The following is an 18,917-nucleotide window of genomic DNA, read 5'->3' as shown; positions in this document are numbered from 1 at the left end:
AGACGTGCTGGCCAGGCAGAGGCCTGGGGGCTTCCTCTCCGGCAAGAGCTTATAGAACTTGAGTCAGGATTCTGCTTAGATGGTGACAGTGCATCGGTGTTTACAAACTACGTGAGCCGGGACACAGCAGAGGCCACCAGGCCCCGCGAGAGTGAGCGCATGCTTATCTGCGGGGGCAGTTCTGCGGTTAAGGGACGGGAGATGCCCGGCTTCCTGTCGTCCGCCCGCCCACGTCCTAGAGCAGCGGAAACGGGTGGAGCCCTGCAGAGCCCTGTGGGCACCGGAGCCGCCCCGAAGGGGACGCTCACCGGCAGCACTGGAAGAGCGGCGCCAGAATGGAGACCTCGTCATGGGAGTGCCGGCCGAACCTGCGGGGGAGACGGACAGAGGGCGCTGGGGGGGGCCGGCCCTGCCCTCCCCCCTTCCCCCGCGGGCCCCCCGCCACGCCCGCCACCACGCCCGCCCGGCCTCTGCGTGCACGCCGGGCTCGCGGCCGCTGCTGCTCCCACGCCTCTCCTCAGGTCACACAAGCCTCCTCCAGAGGGCAAAAATAGCACCCACTCGTCCCTGTATCCACCAGCCTGAGGGTGGAGGCTGACGGGAGGCGGGCGCTCTGTGTCCAGCAGTGAAGGCGGAGGGAGATGGGGAGAGGACGTGCAGGCCGCCTCCTCAGCAAAGAGGAGCGAAGGGAGGGCTTCCCTGCTGGCGCAGCGGGTAAGCGTCCGCCTGGCGATGCACAGGGCGTGGGGCCCATGCCTGGTCTGGGGAGATCCACGTGCCGGGGAGCAACTAAGGCCAGGCGCCACGGCTACTGAGCTAAGCCTGGGCCCCGGAGCCACGACCACTGAGCGCGGTGCTCCAGAGCCCGTTACAGACGGCGCCCCAGTGAGCGAGCAGCCTGGGCACGAAACGAGAGCAGCCGCGCTCTCCACATTAGGGAAGAGCCACCGCAGCAACAAAGACGAGGCGGCGGTGGCCAAAGAAAAAAGCAAAAGCTAAGCGGCCAGGAGGGCCCCGCGGGGCGGGGCGGGGTCGCTCACCCCCGGGCGTTGTCCAGGTGGACCAGGAAGCCGTCCTCCCCGAACCTGGTGAACATCTCGTAGTGGTGCCGGTCCATGTTCCCTGCGGGGGAGGCGAGGCGCTGGGGCGGGCCAGGGCCTGCGGACAGGGCGCCCGCCTCCGAGCTCCCTCTGGGGCCGAGGCTGCAGCTCTCCAGAGGTGGGGGTTCTGCACCCGCCCGAGCCTCTCTCCCAGGGCCATCCCCCCGCCCCAGCCTGCTGGGGTCCTAACACCCGCCTGGAAGGTTGGGCCTCCTTGCCCGGCACCCACGCTGGGCCTGGCTCCCTGCCTTTCCAGAAACTCACCGGCCCCCCAGGGCGGCGGCCTGCACCCCTGCCCTTCTCCCTGGCCTGCCCGTCCCCCAGGGGCCTCCATGGTGGGTGACAGTCCCTTCCCTGGCTCCTCCCGCCGCTGCACTTCCTGCCTGCGCCCCACGCTCCCACTGTGAAGAGGACGACTTCCATCCACGCCCAGCCTCGGGGCGACGGGCCTGCCCTTCCAGACGGGACAGCCATTCACTCCCATGGGAGGGTCACAGGGGTTCCCCGGCGCTGCACCCACCGATCAGGAAGTCGAAGATGGCCATGTCGATGATGTTGAGCAGACGGTTGCTGCTGTTGTGGGGGTACGCCTGCTTCACCGCGTCGCAGTAGAGGGGGTTGACCTCCCACCTAGGGGAGGAAAAGCCGGGGTGGAGGAGTCCGCCCTCACCTTACCCGCGTCCCTGCCTCCCCGCTCCTGCCTGGGCTGGGGGCCGTGGGGACCCCCAGGAGGAACCGGGAAAGGGCCCCCGGCAGCGGCAGACTCGCTGCGAGGAGGCTCCAGCCCTTTCACAGTGACCCGCCCAGCGGGGTGCTGCACTGACCCCGTGCCGGGGCCGGCTTCCTCTGCAGCGCCCCCCAGCGGCCCCGAGCCGTCTGCAGCGACCCCGCCAGCCACCCTCTGCAGCCCCCTGCCAGCCACCCTCTGCCACTCTCTGTCCATCAGAAGGCCCCCAGGTCCCTTTCATCTGGGGGGCTCCCCCTCAGCCTTCACGTGTCCCTAAGGATCTGCCACGGCCCCCAGAAGTCCTGCCTGTTCGCTCCTCTTCCCACCCCGGCTGGGAGTCTGGAGGGATGAACCCATTCATCCAGTCGGCTCTTTCACTGAGCACCTGCCCTGTGCCCGGCCAGGCCCTGGAAACGACTGCCTCGGGGAGCCTGGGTCCCCCGCGGGCATCTCTGCCTTCTCACAGCCTGGCTACTGTCTGCCCCCATGCTGGACCAAGGGGCTTCTCGAAGGAAGAACCTGGGCTGTGCTTTCTGTCTCCCCCAGCCTCCAGTGCGGGGTACACAGGGGGCTTTTTATAACAACCCGTGAACTAAAAGGGCGGCAGCGAGACCCAGCATGCATGTCGGCGGCAGACCTCCCGAGGCCGGGGGAGCTGCCCTTGGTCCCAGGACCAACTCACTCCTCTCTCCCTGCCAGCGAGTAGGAGCGGATCCAGGGGCTGGGCACGGAGAGCCGCGGGGCCAGGTTGAGGGATGGCAGGAAGGCGGACAGGGAGCCCTCCAGCAGGTGCGGGCTGCCGCACACGGCGTACTCCGTCTTGCACATGTACGGACATTTGGCGAAGAGGCACACGTTGTTGGCTGGAGGGCAGAGGAGGAGCGGGCGGTCAGAGGAGGAGCGGGCCCCGGCCCTGCTGCCCCAGGGGATCCCCGAACTCGTGTTGGGAAAAGGCAGGAGAAGACGCGGCCTCTGCCACCTGCGGAGGACACTGCGGAATCGCGTGTCCTGGGAACCACCTGTCAACTGTCTGGGAGTCGAGACTCGTGTGCCCAGCTTGCTGTGTTGTGCCCACACTGGCAGGGGCCTTCCCTGGTGGCTCAGCTGGTAGAGTCTACATGCAAGGCGGGAGACCTGGGTTCTATCGGGAAGATCCCCTGGAGAAGGGCATGGCAACCCGCTCCAGTATTCTTGCCTGGAGAGTCCCATGGACAGAGGCGCCTGCTGGACTACAGTCCATTCGGTCACAAAGAGTTGGACACAACTGAGTGATTGACACAGTCTCTCTCTGCTTTCTGTCTGGACGGGTGACATCTGCCTCTGGGGCTGCCGGCATCAGAGTTCAGGGCCTACACGGGCTGGGCGGGGGCACCTGGTACCCAGCCGCCTCGGTCCACAGATCACCGCGTGTGACCGTCAGGAGGCCCGTCTGCAGGTGGCAGGCAGCACCCGGGAATGGGGGACTGCCGGCAGGAGGTCAGACCATGCGGCGGCCCATGCTCTCAGACCCAGAGAATCGCTCTCGCCAGAAGCCCACCTGGAGAGACAAAGAAAACGCTCTGCAGGATTTCATTCCTGGTCACCTCCAGGATCTCCTTGGTGACGTTGACCAGCCTGCCCACGGTCGGCGGCACCCGCCGGAAGTCCAGAATCCTGAAAGAGACGGAGGCCTGTTGAGGTCTGAGGGATGACCGCCTGAAAGACACGGCTGCCACTGGAAAGGGACCTGCTGAGAACCCTGCAGCGGTGCAGTGGTTGGGACTCTACGCTTCCACTGCGGGGGCACAGGTTCGGTCCCTGGTTGGGGAACTAAGATCCCACCAGCTCCCAGGCACAGCCAAAAAAAAAAAAATGAAGAAATGGGCGGGCCGTCCTGACTGCACCCAGTCGAGGGTGGGGGTCTCAGTGTCCAGGGCAAGCGTGCATCCCAGGGGCTGGGGGCGTGGGGAAGGACTCTATCCCATCAGCCCTTCTGGGCAAACCCCCAGCATGACCCCGTGCTCGGCTCAGAACTCCTCACGCTTGTGTGCACGTGAGTCACCCCCAATCCTGTTCAGAAGGGCCTCTGAGTCAGCGGGGCCAGGCTGAGGCTGGGATTCTGCGTTTCTGGAAAGTTCCAGGGAGGGGGCTGGGGGGCTGGGCTGCCAGTCCCCAGACCACACCTCAGCTAGGAATGACGGGCAGGCAGGGGGCTGGGAAGTTCAGGATGCGCTTTCGCCTTTTCATATCGCAGCCAGGAGGCACTACATGGGGAAGTGGCAGGGGGCGCATTCTCCCCACTCTCAGGTCAGGACACTGAGCCACAGGCAGCCTGGCAGGTCTCCTTTCCGTACCAAGCACTCCTTGTTACATTAAAAGGCCTTGTGTTTTGCAATCCCCAGGGCTGATGGGTTGTGTTGGGTTTGAAGGCATCACTGGGATCCACCAAGAAAATCCAGCAGGAGGAACGGATGGGAGAGGTGGGGGTGGGCAGGCTGGGGCACCTCTCGGGACTGGCCTCTGCAGCCAGCGCCACCTCCTTGGGGCCAGCGCTACCTGTCCAGGTGGAAAGCGGCAATCTCCGCGTTGTGTCTCTGAAAGTCGATGAAATAGAAGAAGTCCTCGGGCGTCTCTTCATCTCGCTGCTGTCTGGAAGGAAGGGAGGAGTCAGGCCCTGGACTCAGTCCTCAGGTAGGAGCCTGGGAGCAGAGCTGATACATGCGACTGGCCAGAAAGAAGATGCACGTCTGTGCTTTCCAAGCTCGCACAGGGGAGGGACCCCACGTAGGAGCGGCGGAGGCCCCTCTGCTCAGCGGGACCTGCAAGTGGGAGGAGCCAGGCTGCTTGTAGGATGCTGACTGTCCTGTGGCCCCCTGCCCCCTGCCCCCTCCTCACCAGGCCTCCCACTCAAGCCGCTTTGATGACAGTGGCTGATTCTCTGAAAAGCCCAGTCGTTGAGAGTGAAGAAATGCACTCCCTGCAGACACAGGGAGGACGGGGTGCTGGCCAGCAGACCAGAGGTGGGCTAGACCCGGAGGCCGAGGACTGAGAGGCCGGGTCCGAGCAGAACCTCATGAAAGGACAAGTGCCCCAGAGATGCGATCCAGCAGGACGGACACTGGAAGAGCAGGAAGGTCCTGGGTGCGTGGACCCACCGTCCGCACAGACACACCTCCACTGGGTCGTGAGACCGGCCCTGCCAGAGACGGGAGGGAGGCTGGCGTCAAGGGTATTTGTTGATAAACATTAAGAAATCTCGACTGCATCGCTGAAAAGCATCCCCTGCCTTGTCGTGAGGAGCCGGCTGCTGGGTGTGTAAGCTCAGCAAGGCGTCTCCCACTAATGCAGGGCGCCCTGCCTGCTGGCCCCGCGGTGACTGGCCTGGACGCCGATAATCATCTGAAGAGGGACGGTCTTGGAATAATTTTATAATCCACTGCATGGGGCTGCACGGTGGCTGCAAGGGTGATGTCAATGTCAACAAATGTCATTTTGTGGAAAGCCATTAAGTAAGCGGCACCTGCCAGGGGAACAGTGCCGTGCGCTCTGCTGAAACCAGCATCCTTGGAACTCCCCCCGCGCTCGGGTGGTTAAGACTTCGCCTTCCAAGGCAGGGGGTGTGGGCTCCGTCCCTGATCCAGAGCGAGCTAGGATCCCACATGCTTGTGGCCAAAAAACCAAAACATGAAACAGAAGCAACATTGTAACAAATTCAATAAAACTTTAGAAAAGGTCCAAATAAAAGAAAACCTTCAAAACAAAACATAAAAGAAAATCACCAGCCAGTCCTGGAAACCACAGCAAGGGGCTGCCCAAAGTGGGGACGCTCTTTTCAAAGGCGCAGCCACTTTTGAAGTACAGGCCCCCAGGGCCAGGCCTGACCCTGAACTACGTGTTAGCATCGCCCGATGTCCAGGTCAGTGAGGACTGTCTGTGTGTCCTGAGCTTGCTTTAATTCCTGAATTGTGTATGTAAGAATACACGGTCTGGGAGTTCCCTGATGGTCCAGTGGTTAGGACTGAACCCTTTCACTGCTATGACCCATGGGTTCAGTCCCTGGTCGGGGAACTAAGATCCCGTAAGCCAAGTAGAGCGGCTAAAAGAAAAAAAAGTAAGTAAAGAAAAAATAAAAATTGAAAAAAGAATATACAGTCCTTTGGCTGCCCTTCCGAATTCTCTGAATCATCCTTTCATCTTTGCATGGCGTATTTAGGCGTGATTTTAAATTTGAGAGTCATTTGCTTCCCAAAGCCTGACTAGCATTGATGCATTTATCACAGTTGCTGTTCAGTTGCTAAGTCATGTCTGACTCTTTGTGACCCCATGAACTGCAGCCCACCAGGCTTCCCTGTCCTTCACTGTCTCCCAGAGTTTGCTCAAACTCGTGTGCGTTGAACCAGTGAGGCCATCCAGCCATCTCGTCCTCTGTCGCCCCTTCTCCTCCTGCCCTCAGTCTTTCCCAGCATCAGGGGCTTTTCCAGTGAGTTGTCTCTTCACATCAGGCGACCAAAGAGCTGGAGCTTCAGCTGCAGCATCAGTCCTTCCAACGAATATTCAGGTTTCTTATTGTAGGTACTGTGTTGTGGACTTCCCAGGTGGCTCAGTGGTAAAGAATCTGCCTGCAATGCAGGAAATGTGGGCTTGATCCCTGGGTTGGGAAGATCCCCTGGAGAAGGAAATGGCAACCCACTCCAGTATTCCTGCTCGGAGAATCCCATGGACAGAGGAGCCTGGTGGGATACAGACCGTGGGGTTGCAGAGTCTGACATGACTGAGCGAATAAGACTTCCACTTCTATACTATATTATCAGTTCAGTTCAGTCGCTCAGTCGTGTCCGACTCTTTGCGACCCCATGAATTGCAGCATGCCAGGCCTCCCTGTCCATCACCATCTCCCGGAGTTCACTCAGACTCACGTCCATCGAGTCGGTGATGCCATCCAGCCATCTCATCCTCTGTTGTCCCCTTCTCCTCCTGCCCCCAATCCCTCCCAGCATCAGAGTCTTTTCCAATGAGTCAACTCTTCTCATGAGGTGGCCAAAGTACTGGAGTTTCAGCTTTAGCATCATTCCTTCCAAAGAAATCCCAGGGCTGATCTCCTTCAGAATGGACTGGTTGGATCTCCTTGCAGTCCAAGGGACTCTCAAGAGTCTTCTCCAACACCACAGTTCAAAAGCATCAGTTCTTCGGTGCTCAGCCTTCTTGATAGTCCAACTCCCACATCCATACATGACCACAGGAAAAACCATAGCCTTGACTAGACAGACCTTAGTCGGCAAAGTAATGTCTCTGCTTTTGAATATACTATCTAGGTTGCTCATAACTTTTCTTCCAAGGAGTAAGCATCTTTTATATTACATTAAAAGAATAATCTCTGTGCTCATCATTTATATTACCCAAAGATAAATTTCTGCTTTCCTTTTATAAAAAGGGACAAATTCTGTCTACATTACTTAATAGAAAAAAATGCATGCTTTTTCAAGAAGTACATTTTAAAATGATACTCTGGCTTGGGACTAAACTTTATAAAATGAAGATTAAACTTTTATTATGGCCGCCACAGCTGGGCGTGGGGGTGCAGAAAGGAGTCACTTACCTCATCGGTTTGAACATGGCCTTCCCAAAGTCCGAGAACCTCAGAACCAGTTTGAGGTGGACGCCACTGGGTTTCACGACTGCATGGGAAGAATGGGGAGTTAACGGTGCTTCTGGGCCCAGGCTTGGGGCTGTGGCCCTTTATTCATTCCACAAGCCCAGCCCGTTTCTTCTCTTCTCTCTCACTGGAGACCCTAAGACTAGAATTTGCTCTCAAAGCCTACGGCGTGAAGTCCAGTCCGGTTACGGAGAGTGTCCAGGGACTCAAGATAAGACTTTCTCTGCTGTTATCGGAGACAATGCAGGTTTCCCCAGAGGGACGCTCTCTGAAAATCCCAAAAGGACATTTTCCTGAGAAGATCTGACCTCTTCCTCTCTGCTTCAGCCTCGCCTTAGAGACTCTGAACCTGCCACCTGTCACGTCGCTCTGGACTTGTGACCAACATCTCTTCCTAGTAAGACTGGACACCTAGGCGGTGACGGGGCCTCGTGACACCTGAGGGGCCCCTGCGAGACCCTGCTGGCAAGTGCTACCTCCTGGCTCCCTAACCCTAACCCTGACTCCCCTGGCCCTGCCCCTCACCTTTGCCTTCCAACGAACAGCGGATGGCAGGGGCGGAAGTAAAGAGCAGGGAAGCCCCAGGCCCTACAATCTTGTGTCTTTTAAGCCTTTGACAGGTCAGGACACACGGACATTTCTGACGTGTGTTCAGTTCACTGAGGCCAATGGAGGAGGTTCCTGGGCCGATGGTGACTGGCTGTGAGCTCCGTGTCTGTGAACATCTGAACCCCAGTACAGAGCACCCTCTCCCAAGGACTGGGCTGCACCCCAGGCCCATCTTTGGCCTGCATGAATCTTCACCCCAGGGAGTCAGCCTGGCTGCCTGAGACGCTGTAGGGTTTCTGCCATGCTGACGCCTGGGCCTCCTCCCCCAGGCCACTGACGACCGCCCCCCCCCCCCACCCCGCCCCCGGGTCACTGTCGCTTGTCGCCGGCCGGGTTGAGAGCCACGGCCCTGCCCCACGGCTTCCTAACTCTGAAAATGTACTCCAGTCCCTCGAAGATATTGTGAGAACCCAGATTCTGATTCAGAAAATCAGAGTGGAGACCGAGACTCCGCCTTTCTAACCAGCTCCTCGACCCCGCGACAACGCTGGGTAGGGGCCGCGGGCCGCCCGATCCGGCCCACCTGCGAGCGCCTCTCGAAGGCCTTCCCGTCTGTGCGAGTGGGGAGAGGAGGCAGGGGGCTCATGCCCCTCCGCTCGCTACCCGGTCCCCTGGGGAGGCCCGTGGGACCTCCAGGCTGCCGCCAGGTACCGGGTTCCCAGGGGTAAGGGGGCGGGACAGGGGCGGGGCCACGGCTAGGGAGGAACCAGAGACGAGGCGGGGCCAGGGATGGGGTGGGGCGGGGCCAAGGCCAGGGGCGGGGCCACAACTAGGGTGGAACCAGAGACGAGGCAGGGGCGGGGCCAAGGCCAGGGGCGGGGCCAGGCCTCTTACTCTGGGAGCAGTCGCAGGCTCCAAGCAGGGCCTTCTCGTCCTGACTGTAATCTGCAAAGGACAAGAAGGCCTGTGAGGACATCAACCCTAGTTCAGACATCAGAGGAGGGAGAGTGGGAGGCGGCCGGGGGCCCTTGACTGTTCCATAAGGAGTCTCCCCAAGCCCCATTTGGGGCCACAATCTCCCACCCTGCTCCATCCTGACCTCATGCTCCCTGGCCCTTCAATGGACATTCCAGCCACGCCTGTTTGGGAAGCGTTAATAGTTGGAGTCTGCAAATCCCTCAGTGTGTCCCTTAGACTGGCGTACTGCTTGTGACCTGAGACAGCAGGCCACCACTGGTCCTTGGCCAGGTTGCCTAAGGTTTCTGAGTCTTAGTGTTCCCATCTGTGAAACGGCAATGATATTGTCTACGCTCAGTGGTCCCCAACTTTTTAGCACCAGGGACCAATTTCGTGGAAGACAATTTTTCTACCCACCTCGGGGTGTGTGTGTGGGGGATGGTTTCAGGATGATTCAAGCGTGTTATACTTATTGTGCAGTTTATTTCTAATCTAATGCCACTGCTGATTAGGCAGGAGGTACCAGTTAGTGGCCGGGAGGTTGGGGACCCCTGGTCTACATCATAAGATCACTGTATAAGAGACAGCGGCCAGACAGGAAAGGCGAACAGGCTCAACAGTGACATCACCTTTTTAGGTACAGACACCTCCTGTGCCTCCCTTATGAGATCATGGTCGTAAGAGCGCTTTCAGAGCTTAAAAGATCAATGTTTGTGTTTTCCTTCTTCTTACTCTGTTGAGTGTCAGAATCAGCCCTCTAATATTTCACCCTGGAGCCCAGCCTGAGATGGTTCCCCAGCCTCCCGGGGAGAAAGTCTCCCCGCTGGTCTGTGACACTCACCAGCGCTGATGGTGGGAAAGTGCCTCATGTCCTGAAGGAGTTTGCTGACGACGGGGCTGGACCGGGGGTACAGGCCGTGGCGGTTGATCCCCAGGTGGAACTGGACCCAGCTGGCATCCTGGCGGAGCTGCACTGGGGGTTCCGGGGACGTGAGGTTCAGCTGCTCTTTGTACATCTTGCGTCGTCTGAAAGCGTGAAGAGTGTTTTTTTTCAGTTGGGGGAAAGAGAACGCAAAGACCCGCAGGAGCACCGCACCTGGACGCTCCACCCGCCCTTTCGTTCCTTCAGCAAGACCGTGAAGCATCTGTGCGCACGAGGCTCGATATGAGCTTAGATACCGTGGGGGCACAGCGGCCACCAGACTCCCTGCCGTCAGAGCGCTTACAGTCCAGTGGGTGAAGCAGCCCGACAGGTCCACAGTGCCACACGCACCTACACAAGCACCTAACCACAGGCAGTGACACACACTGCAAGCGGGACGGGTGTGGCTGAGAGTAAACTTGGGGGCCTCGTACACTCTGCTATCTCCGGGAGTGATCCTGGGCCTCTTCCTGGACTTTCCCATGAGAAAGTCTATCTTTTATATTTCTCAGTAATTTCTTGACCTTAGGAGGCAGGAGATAGGAGAGAGAACGTAATTGGTGACAACGAAAAGGATGAGGGTCAGGGTCAGTAAGGAGAGCTGGAGGCTGAGTTAGATTAATTAGTATGTCCTATAAGATGAGAAGAATTAATTAGCCAGGTACCGATTGTTCTGCTCAGGAAACTTTTCTGCCAGGACCGAAAGAGCGAAGTGGAAACCAGCACCACTGCAGGGCAGAGGCTCAGAGTCTCGTCTGGGAGACAAGTTGCGTGTCTGAAATATTCAGAGCAAATGTGAGGCAGTTCTAGATCAAGCGCTAGACACGTGTTCAGACTAAGACGTCTTGACCCGCTGGGGAAGGGACGGACGGTTGTGCGGTCAAGTGTCAGAGGAAGACTCGGGTGGGAGAAAGTGGGCTTCAGGGGGTTCACATGGGTGGCATTTGGACTGAAGGGGAGACGTGCTCTGGGACTGGGGACAAGGTGCGCACAACTACAAGAGGCAGGCAAGGGACAGGTGTACCGAGGATCAGAGAGCAAAGACGGATAAACAGATGGGTGCTTGGAAAGATGGAGCCCTTCATATTGGAAGGCAAGGCAAGGCGGTGCGGGTCATCTGGCGAGTTAAGTGACGGTGAGGGTCGTGTGGGTTGATGGGGCAGGATTTGGGTCTCCTGCTACATCCTTATTTCTCTTGGGAGTGATCTGAAAGACCCTTGAACCTAATGCCTTGTTCCACTTACAATATTCCTACCAAGGTGCTGTCTGTTTTGTCCTTGGTCAGCTCCTGTGGAGGGGGTGTATCACACCCAGAGTTGTTGTTCAGTCGCTCAGTCGTGTCTGACTCTGCGGCCCCATGGACTACAGCCCCCCAGGTCTCCCTGTCATTCACCGTCTCTCGGAGCTTGCTCACATTCATGTCCATTGGATCAGTGATGCCATTCAACCATCTCCTCCTTTGTCACCCCCTTCTCCTCCTGGGCTACACCCAGGAGTAGCCAGATTCATCGGGCCAGGTCTATGAGAAAGCACTTTCCAAAACTGAGCCAAGATCTTTCCAGAGCTTCCCCCGCGGAGTCTTGGCTCTACCCCGCGGGCTGATGCAGAATAGCTTCCTTCCTTCCGTTGTAGCCTTCTGAATATTGGACAATGGACCGCACATGCTGGTCTCCGGGGTGAGTTTCTGCATCCTGTTCACCTTCCCGCCAGGCCACAATGCGCGTCCGATTGTGACCTGGTCCTGCAGGTCCCTGAGCTCCTGCTGCTGTCGTCTGAAAGGTGACCCGTTAAACTGCGGCAGCCCCTGACGTTTACCTGCTGGGCCACACCTGCCAGCTTTCCCTTGCTTTATTCACACTCATCTGTATTTTATTCCGGTTCCCAAGGCTGCTCTGAGGCGAAAACTCTGGGACTGCTCAGCTCTGCTGGGAGCCTGGTGGGAAGACTGCCCAGTCCTGAACTGCGTCAGGCTCCCTGAGGTCAGGCAGCTCAGAGAAGTTCAGAGAAAGAGAGACAAGGATCACGGCCAGACTGGACTGGGCGGTGGGGGGCAGGGTCGAGTTTTCTTAAGTGGAGCTGAGAGCTGACGGGGTCTGGTTATAACAACAGTCAGGGTTCCAGCCTCCAAACTGAAAAATAAACGTGGCAAATTAAGTGTAGCTTGTGACAGCGGACAGGCTGCTCTTTAAATGTCCATGCTTACCTCTGGGTGGGGACTCCTGGCTCTCTGGGTAGCTGTTCAGCCCCTGCCAGAGCCCGAGTCACAACCTGGGCAGAGCGGGGTGGGGAGAGGGAGAAAGGCCGTCAGGGGATCCTTCCCACTGGGCCTTTTTGTTTGTTTGTATGTTTAATGGCTAAGGTAGAGCTGCTGAGAGTCATCTTTTTTTTTAGAAGTGTTTGTGTGCCCTTTGTTCCCTTGGGACAACCAGCAGAGAGTGCCTGAGCTGACTTAGACAGGGAGCTCGACAAACACCATCGTGGGAGCATTTACACCGCGGAAAGTGGCGAATGGCACACGTCGGAGCTTCTCCCCTCAAGGACAGCCCGCTTTGCAGCCCCCTGACCTGTGTGCTGATTGGGGTTGTGTGCCTGCAAAGATAAAAACGGTGAAATAGGTGACCGACTAGGACTTCCCACACAGCACAGGGAACTCTGCTCAGTGTCTGTAGTAACCTAAACGGGAAGAGATTATGGGGAAGCATAGATGCACGCATATGTGTGCCCGAACCGCTCTGCTGAGCACTTGAGGCAGACACAACACTGTTAGTTTAGTCACTCAGTTGGGTCTGACTCTGCGACCCCATGGACTGTAGCCCGCTAGGCTCTTCTGTCCATGGGATTTCCCAGACACGAACACTGGAGTGGGTTGTCATTTCCTTCTCCAGGGGGATCTTTCCCACTCAGGAATCGAACCCATGTCTCCTGCACTGGGAAGTAGATTCCTGACCACTGAGCACCAGGGATGCCCTAATCAGCTGTACTTCAATACAAAATGAGGATTTTTAAAAATGGTGAACACAGAAGTTACCTGCTTTCTACCCCTGTTTGCTATACCCAATGAAAAAAATAAAGTAGATTTCTAAAAATGCAGCTTAACGTGGCAACAGTAAATATCACTATATGAAAAAATATTATATATATGAGGATTGCTACATATAATATCAGCCAAGATATTCCTGGCAAAGTAGCCTTACCTTTAAAGGAAGACCCAAAGTAGATGAAAGAGGAGAGTGAAGAAGTTGGCTTAAAGCTCAACATTCAGAAAACTAAGAGCATGGCATCTGGTCCCATCACTTCATGGAAAATAGATGGAGAAACAGTGGAAACAGTGTCAGACTTTATTTTTGGGGGCTCCAAAATCACTGCAGATGGTAATTGCAGCCATGAAATTAAAAGACACTTACTCCTTGGAAGGAAAGTTATGACCAACCTAGATAGCATATTAAAAAGCAGAGATATTACTTTGCCAACAAAGGTCCATCTAGTCAAGGCTATGGTTTTTCCAGTGGTCATCTATAGATGTGAGAGTTGGACTGTGAAGAAAGCTGAGCACCGAAGAATTGATGCTTTTGAACTGTGGTGTTGGAAAAGACTCTTGAGAGTCCCTTGGAATGCAAGGAGGTCCAACCATTCCATTCTAAAGGAGATCAGTCCTGGGTTTTCTTTAGAAGGAATGATGCTAAAGCTGAAACTCCAGTACTTTGGCCACCTCATGAGAAGAGTTGACTCATTGGAAAAGACTCTGATGCTGGGAGGGATTGGGGGCAGGAGGAGAAGGGGATGACCGAGGATGAGATGGCTGGATGGCATCACCAACTCGATGCACAAGAGTTTGGGTGAACTCCAGGAGATGGTGATGGACAGGGAGGCTTGGCGTGCTGTGATTCATGGGGTCGCAAAGAGTCAGACACGACGGCGTGACTGAACTGAAATGAAAGTAGATACCAGAAAATAAAGCACGAAGAACTGACGGGTGTTGTTTCATCGATAAAAAGAAAACCTGGGTTCCAAGTCCCGTGACCTTGAGGGAAGGAGGAAACAGCACTCTGCTCCTTTCTCTCTGCAGAGCTGGATTTTCCACGAAAATTGTTTCCTGGAAGGAGCAGCACCTCTTTCAGATTTGAAATATATACATAACAGTCTTTAGTTTTGAATAGGAAACATTTGTACGGTTCAAAATCTTACATTTCGGAAACCTCTCTTCCATCCATGTCTGCTCATTCGCCAGCTTGCCCTCCCCAGAGGTAACTGCTGTGGCCAGTGGTTTTCCCTTGTCTCTCTCCACTTTTATTTTATGGATTTGGTAACAACATCCACACTGTCCTGAAACTTGCTTTCCTCTCTTGTCAATAGTTTTCCCACACAGCCCAACTTGTGTAGTTATCTACACAAATTTTACAATGACAAAACCCTTTTAAAATGGAAACCTTAAAAGGGTTTAAACAGGCGTATTGACTAGCATTATTATAGTGCTTTCTTGCATCATTGATGAAAGCGTAATTGGCACATCTGTGCAGAGGGCAGTTTTCCGTTTCAGAATTTATACTGAGTGGGGCTTCCTAGGTGGCTCAGTGGTAAAGAATCTGCCTGTCAATGCGGGAGACGCACAGGAGACCCAGGGTTCAGTCCCTGGATCGGGAAGATCCATGGGAGTGGGAAATGGCAACCCTCCAATATTCTTGCTTGAAAAATTCCCTGGGCAGAGGAGCCTGGCAAGCTAAGAGCCAGACACAGCTGAACAACTGAGCGTACACATACACGCCCCTTGACTCAGAAATTTCATTTCTGCAGCTTATCCAGTTTGCGCAAGTGTGCAAGAAAGTGTGTTCAAAGATGTTCACCACAGTGCTGTTTGTGTGTCCCTGGTGGCTCAGACAGTAAAGAATTCACCTGCAATGCAGGAGACTTGGGTTCAGTCTCAGAGTTGGGAAGATCTCCTGGAGGAGGGCATGGCAACCCACTCCAGTATTCTTGCCTGGAGAATCCCATGGACAGAGGAGCCTGGTGGGCTACAGTCCATGGGGTAGAAAAGAGCTGGACACGACTGAATAAGTAAGCACAGAGTGTTGTTTATAACTACACAAGCAGGCGTCTATGATACGGTATTCCAGGGATGGCTCTGTATTTAGTGCCATAGAATAATTTCCAATTTCAGCACAGTTTGTTTTTGTTGTTGTTAAAAATATCGTTTACATATACACGTAAACACAAACGATTTGCTGTGCATGAAAAGTACAGAAACCATTAATGAGAGTTGGCCTTAGGGGTGATGAGGAGTGACTTTCCCTTTTTACTTGATGCATTTCCGTAATTTTGCAATTAAATAACTGAGCACACAAGAACTGCCTTTGCAGGGGGTCCTCCCCGCCTCATGCAGCTTCTCCCGTGGGAACGCCCACCTCCACATTTTCTTCTGCAGCTTCCAGGGCCAAACTCCCTAGGAATGTCCTCTTTGAAGCATTTCCAGTTCTACAACTGAATGTGAGCCTTCTCTCTTGAGCCTGCAAATCTGTACACGCTTCCCATCTCTGCTGTTGGCCTTGCCGCATGTAACGGGGACTCGATAAATCCCTGGGGAATGGATGAATGTCCTCCTATCTCAGCTGCACTGAGAAGTACCCTCTGTATTTTTCTGGAAAGACAGTTAATGGGAATCACAGGCTTACTCAGGAGAAGCTGACCTGCATGCTGTTCGGATAGCGTAGGTTTGCTCTGATGCTTGGAACCATGCCTGCCACTCTTCCCTCTAACTGTATCATCTCATAAATTTCTCGGTTCTCCTGAGTCAGGACAGCCTGAACTGATCTTGAGGATTTATTTCTGTCCTTTCTGCTGAAATAACCAGTCTCTCTTTGGCATCTGGACACATGTTCCCTGCCAAAAGCAAGGGTGCCAAGCCCTCTTAGGCAGAGCTATTTCAATTGCATGACTTAGAATTTACATTTTGGTACACTCACTGGTTATGAACCAGTGATGAGAAGTGACATCCTCTCTGCCTTACTGAGGTCTCCTGGGGAGGAATCTGGTGATTATCCATGAATTATTTTCTAATTAATTGACCCCCCCTCCAGCACCCCGCTCTGTTCATTCCCCAGCATGTCTGGGAGATGCTGAGCCAGGTGCAGAAGTATGATGGGGCTCCTGAACCCCATCACCTGGCTCAGGACAGATGATCTGTGGAGGTTCACAGAGTCTAGACCATCCACACGTAGGATCCTGAACAGCAGGAGGGAGGCAGGAATGGCTGGCAGGCGCTCAGGCAAATTCCCTCTGCTGGAAACAGTTCCGTGGTCCTTGTGTGGCCGCATCGGGAGGGAGATGGGGGCGCCAGGGGAAGATTTCAGAGCCACGATGTGTGTTTTCTTCCCAACTAAACTCTTCGTTTCTTGAGGGCAGGAACCTGCCTAAGATTTCTGCATCTTCCTTAGAATTTGACAAAGTGCTCTGCATGCAGGAAATGCTCTATAAATAACGGATCCTTGGATGCCCGAACAATTTTCCTGCTGCAAAAACTCCACCAGACTCCAAAACACCAGCATCAAAAAACTCAAGGGGAAAAATGTTTGGAATACAGGGGTCACACTGTCACACCAGAGTTCCATCTCTGCTGGATGGGAATGCACAAGGTTCTTTCTGACTTATTTATTATCTTACTCATTTCCTGAATTTCCATAAGCACTCTGCCATAAAGAAAATTATGAAAGCATTACGGTGAGCCTCTGAGGACTTGGCTTTCTATCTAAATCTGTGCATCTGTTTTATCCATATTATCTGTTTCAATATTCTTACCTTGACAATGGTCACAGGAAGAACATTGTCCCAGAGTTATTTTGTTTGGGTGGTGGCAAGTTTGGAAATACCTTCCTCTTTCTTATCCTATTTCTCTTGTGAATAAGAATGATCCAGGTTTAATGGGACCTGATGGTTATATATTTGGAAGACAATTTCTAAGAAAAAGAGTACAAAGCTGTGATCACAAAATCAGGCATGAGAGTGACTATTTCTTTGGAATGAGAAAAGATGTCAACAAATTACTAGAACCTTGTTTTCATACATACATAAGATTTCATACATAACATAGAAATACACTTGATTGCAACCTGCCTCGGAAATGCACTTTATTTCTGAGACCACTGGGCCCATGCAGGCTGCATGTCCCCATGACAGAATTATCTGGAACAGAGGATTCTCTCCAAATGCCCCTCAGCAGTCCGGGGGGCTCACCACTGAAATCCTGACGTCAGGGAACTATAGTCAATATCCTGGGATAAACCATCATGGAAGAGAATGTGAGTAAGAACACGTATCTATGGGCTTCCCTTGTGGCTCAGTTGGTAAAGAATCCGCCTGCAGTGTGGGACACCTGGGTTTGATCCCTGGGTTGGGAAGATCCCCTAGAGGAGGGCATGGCAACCCACTCCAGTATTCTGGTCTGGAGAATCCCATGGACAGAGGAGCTTGGCAGGCTCCCGTCGCTGTCGCAGAGTCAGACACGACTGAGTGACTAAGCACAACATTTATATATAAACTGAGTCACTTACATCCAACCAGTCCATCCTGAAGTAGATCAGTCCTCAATATTCACTGGAAGGACTGATGCTGAAGCTGAAACTCCAAAACTTTGGCCACCTGATGCAAATAACTGACTCACTGGAAAAGACCCTGATGCTGGGAAAGACTGAAGGTGGGAGGAGAGGGGACAACAGAGGATGATGAGATGGTTGGATGGCATCACCAACTTGGTGGGCATGAGTCTGAGCAGACTCTGGGAGTTGGCGATGGACAGGGAGGCCTGGCATGCTGCGGTCCATGGAGTTGCAAAGAGTTGGACACGACTGAGCGACTGAACCGAACTGATATACATAAATACAGAGTCACTTTGCTGTACAGCAGAAATTAACCCAACGTCGTAAATCAACTACACTCCAATACAATTAGAATCAAATGAATCCTGTGACTTTTCACAAACAGGCCGGGACGTCTCCCTGCTGCTCTGGCCGGCAGACTCCAACAAAGAGCATAGCCCCACTTTATCCCCTTCTGCTCCCCTGCCTCCTGCTGCGTTTATCCCTATGTCTCTGAGGCCAAGACAAGCCCACGGAAGCCTTGAGCCCATCTTACACCCGATAGCTTCTACCTCCCACCCCGCCCCCTTATATTCCCCCCTCGACTGGTGACCCGTCTGTTCCATACATCTGCGAGTCTGTGTGCTATGGCGCTGCATGCTAAGCTGCTTTTATGCTACACTCGCTAGTTCGTCGTATTTTTTAAGGTTCCACGTATGAATGAGACACAGTATTTCTATTTCTTGGTCTGACTTATTTCACTTAGCACGACGCCTTCCAAGCCCACCCGGGTTGCTGCAAATGGCGAAACCTCGTTCTTTCTAAAGGCTAACATTCCACTGTATAAATGACATCTTCGCTACCCATTCATCCGTGGATGGACACCTAGGTTGTTACCATGTTGTCAACAGACCTTGCTGACTTTGGATGGCCCATCACAATGAGCTGGATGCTATGGCAAGCCTGGAGGGACATTCCTGGAGCTGGGACTCTGGCCTCGGCGAGAAACTGTATCTCTATCCAAGCAACAACTTCCAGACCTATCGCCGAAGGTGACAGTAGATTGGACACGCTGGAGAAGATGGCAGGGTGATCTTTGTTCTGAGGGATCCCCCGGAGTCGAGGCAGGGGACTAGCAGGTAACTTCCAGCTGGGCCAAGCTTCCCAGATTCTGGTCCTGGGCCCAGAGCTAAGCCCTGAAGTGCCCAGCAAGCATCACTTGCTCCATGCAAGTGAAACTGGAAAGAGTTGCAAAGCGTAACCTCTCAGGGAGAGGCTCAGTTACACGGACAGTCAAGGCTCTGAGAAGTCCTGCGGTCAGGCCTCCTGTGCAGGGGGCACTTCCTAAACCTTTCCGTTCTGAGCACGGGAGAGCACGCCCTGGATTCTGCGTGGGCACGATGGAGTTTGAGAAACATCAAAGGTTAACACTGAGCCCTCACTCTCACCCCAGTGTGACCATTTA

General features: G+C 54.4%; 1 protein-coding gene across 4 annotated transcripts in view; it reads right to left on the bottom strand.

The window, feature by feature from the left end:
* The window catches only part of FAM20A (FAM20A, golgi associated secretory pathway pseudokinase), a 42,996-nt gene that overhangs the window by 4,713 nt on the left and 19,366 nt on the right, over positions 1-18,917 (bottom strand). For 3 of the 4 annotated variants that reach the window (XR_001919645.1, XR_001919644.1, XM_018063933.1), the window contains exons 2-10: positions 9,807-9,991; positions 8,903-8,953; positions 7,403-7,481; positions 4,363-4,455; positions 3,365-3,480; positions 2,510-2,690; positions 1,621-1,730; positions 1,041-1,158; positions 309-368 (exon numbers count right to left, since the gene is read on the bottom strand). Coding sequence is in view for 2 of the 4 variants with exons in the window: in XM_018063933.1 (XP_017919422.1) it covers positions 309-368; positions 1,041-1,158; positions 1,621-1,730; positions 2,510-2,690; positions 3,365-3,480; positions 4,363-4,455; positions 7,403-7,481; positions 8,903-8,953; positions 9,807-9,991 (993 nt within the window). In the remaining 2 variants the exon portion in view is untranslated. The remainder of the gene's footprint in view (positions 1-308; positions 369-1,040; positions 1,159-1,620; positions 1,731-2,509; positions 2,691-3,364; positions 3,481-4,362; positions 4,456-7,402; positions 7,482-8,902; positions 8,954-9,806; positions 9,992-18,917) is intronic. The other variant, XM_018063934.1, reaches the window with a different exon arrangement.

This window comes from Capra hircus, chromosome 19 (assembly GCF_001704415.2).
Source record: "Capra hircus breed San Clemente chromosome 19, ASM170441v1, whole genome shotgun sequence".
Lineage (NCBI taxonomy): Eukaryota > Metazoa > Chordata > Mammalia > Artiodactyla > Bovidae > Capra > Capra hircus.
Note: the sequence above shows the minus strand (reverse complement) of the source record. Positions and strands in the feature narration are given on the sequence as shown.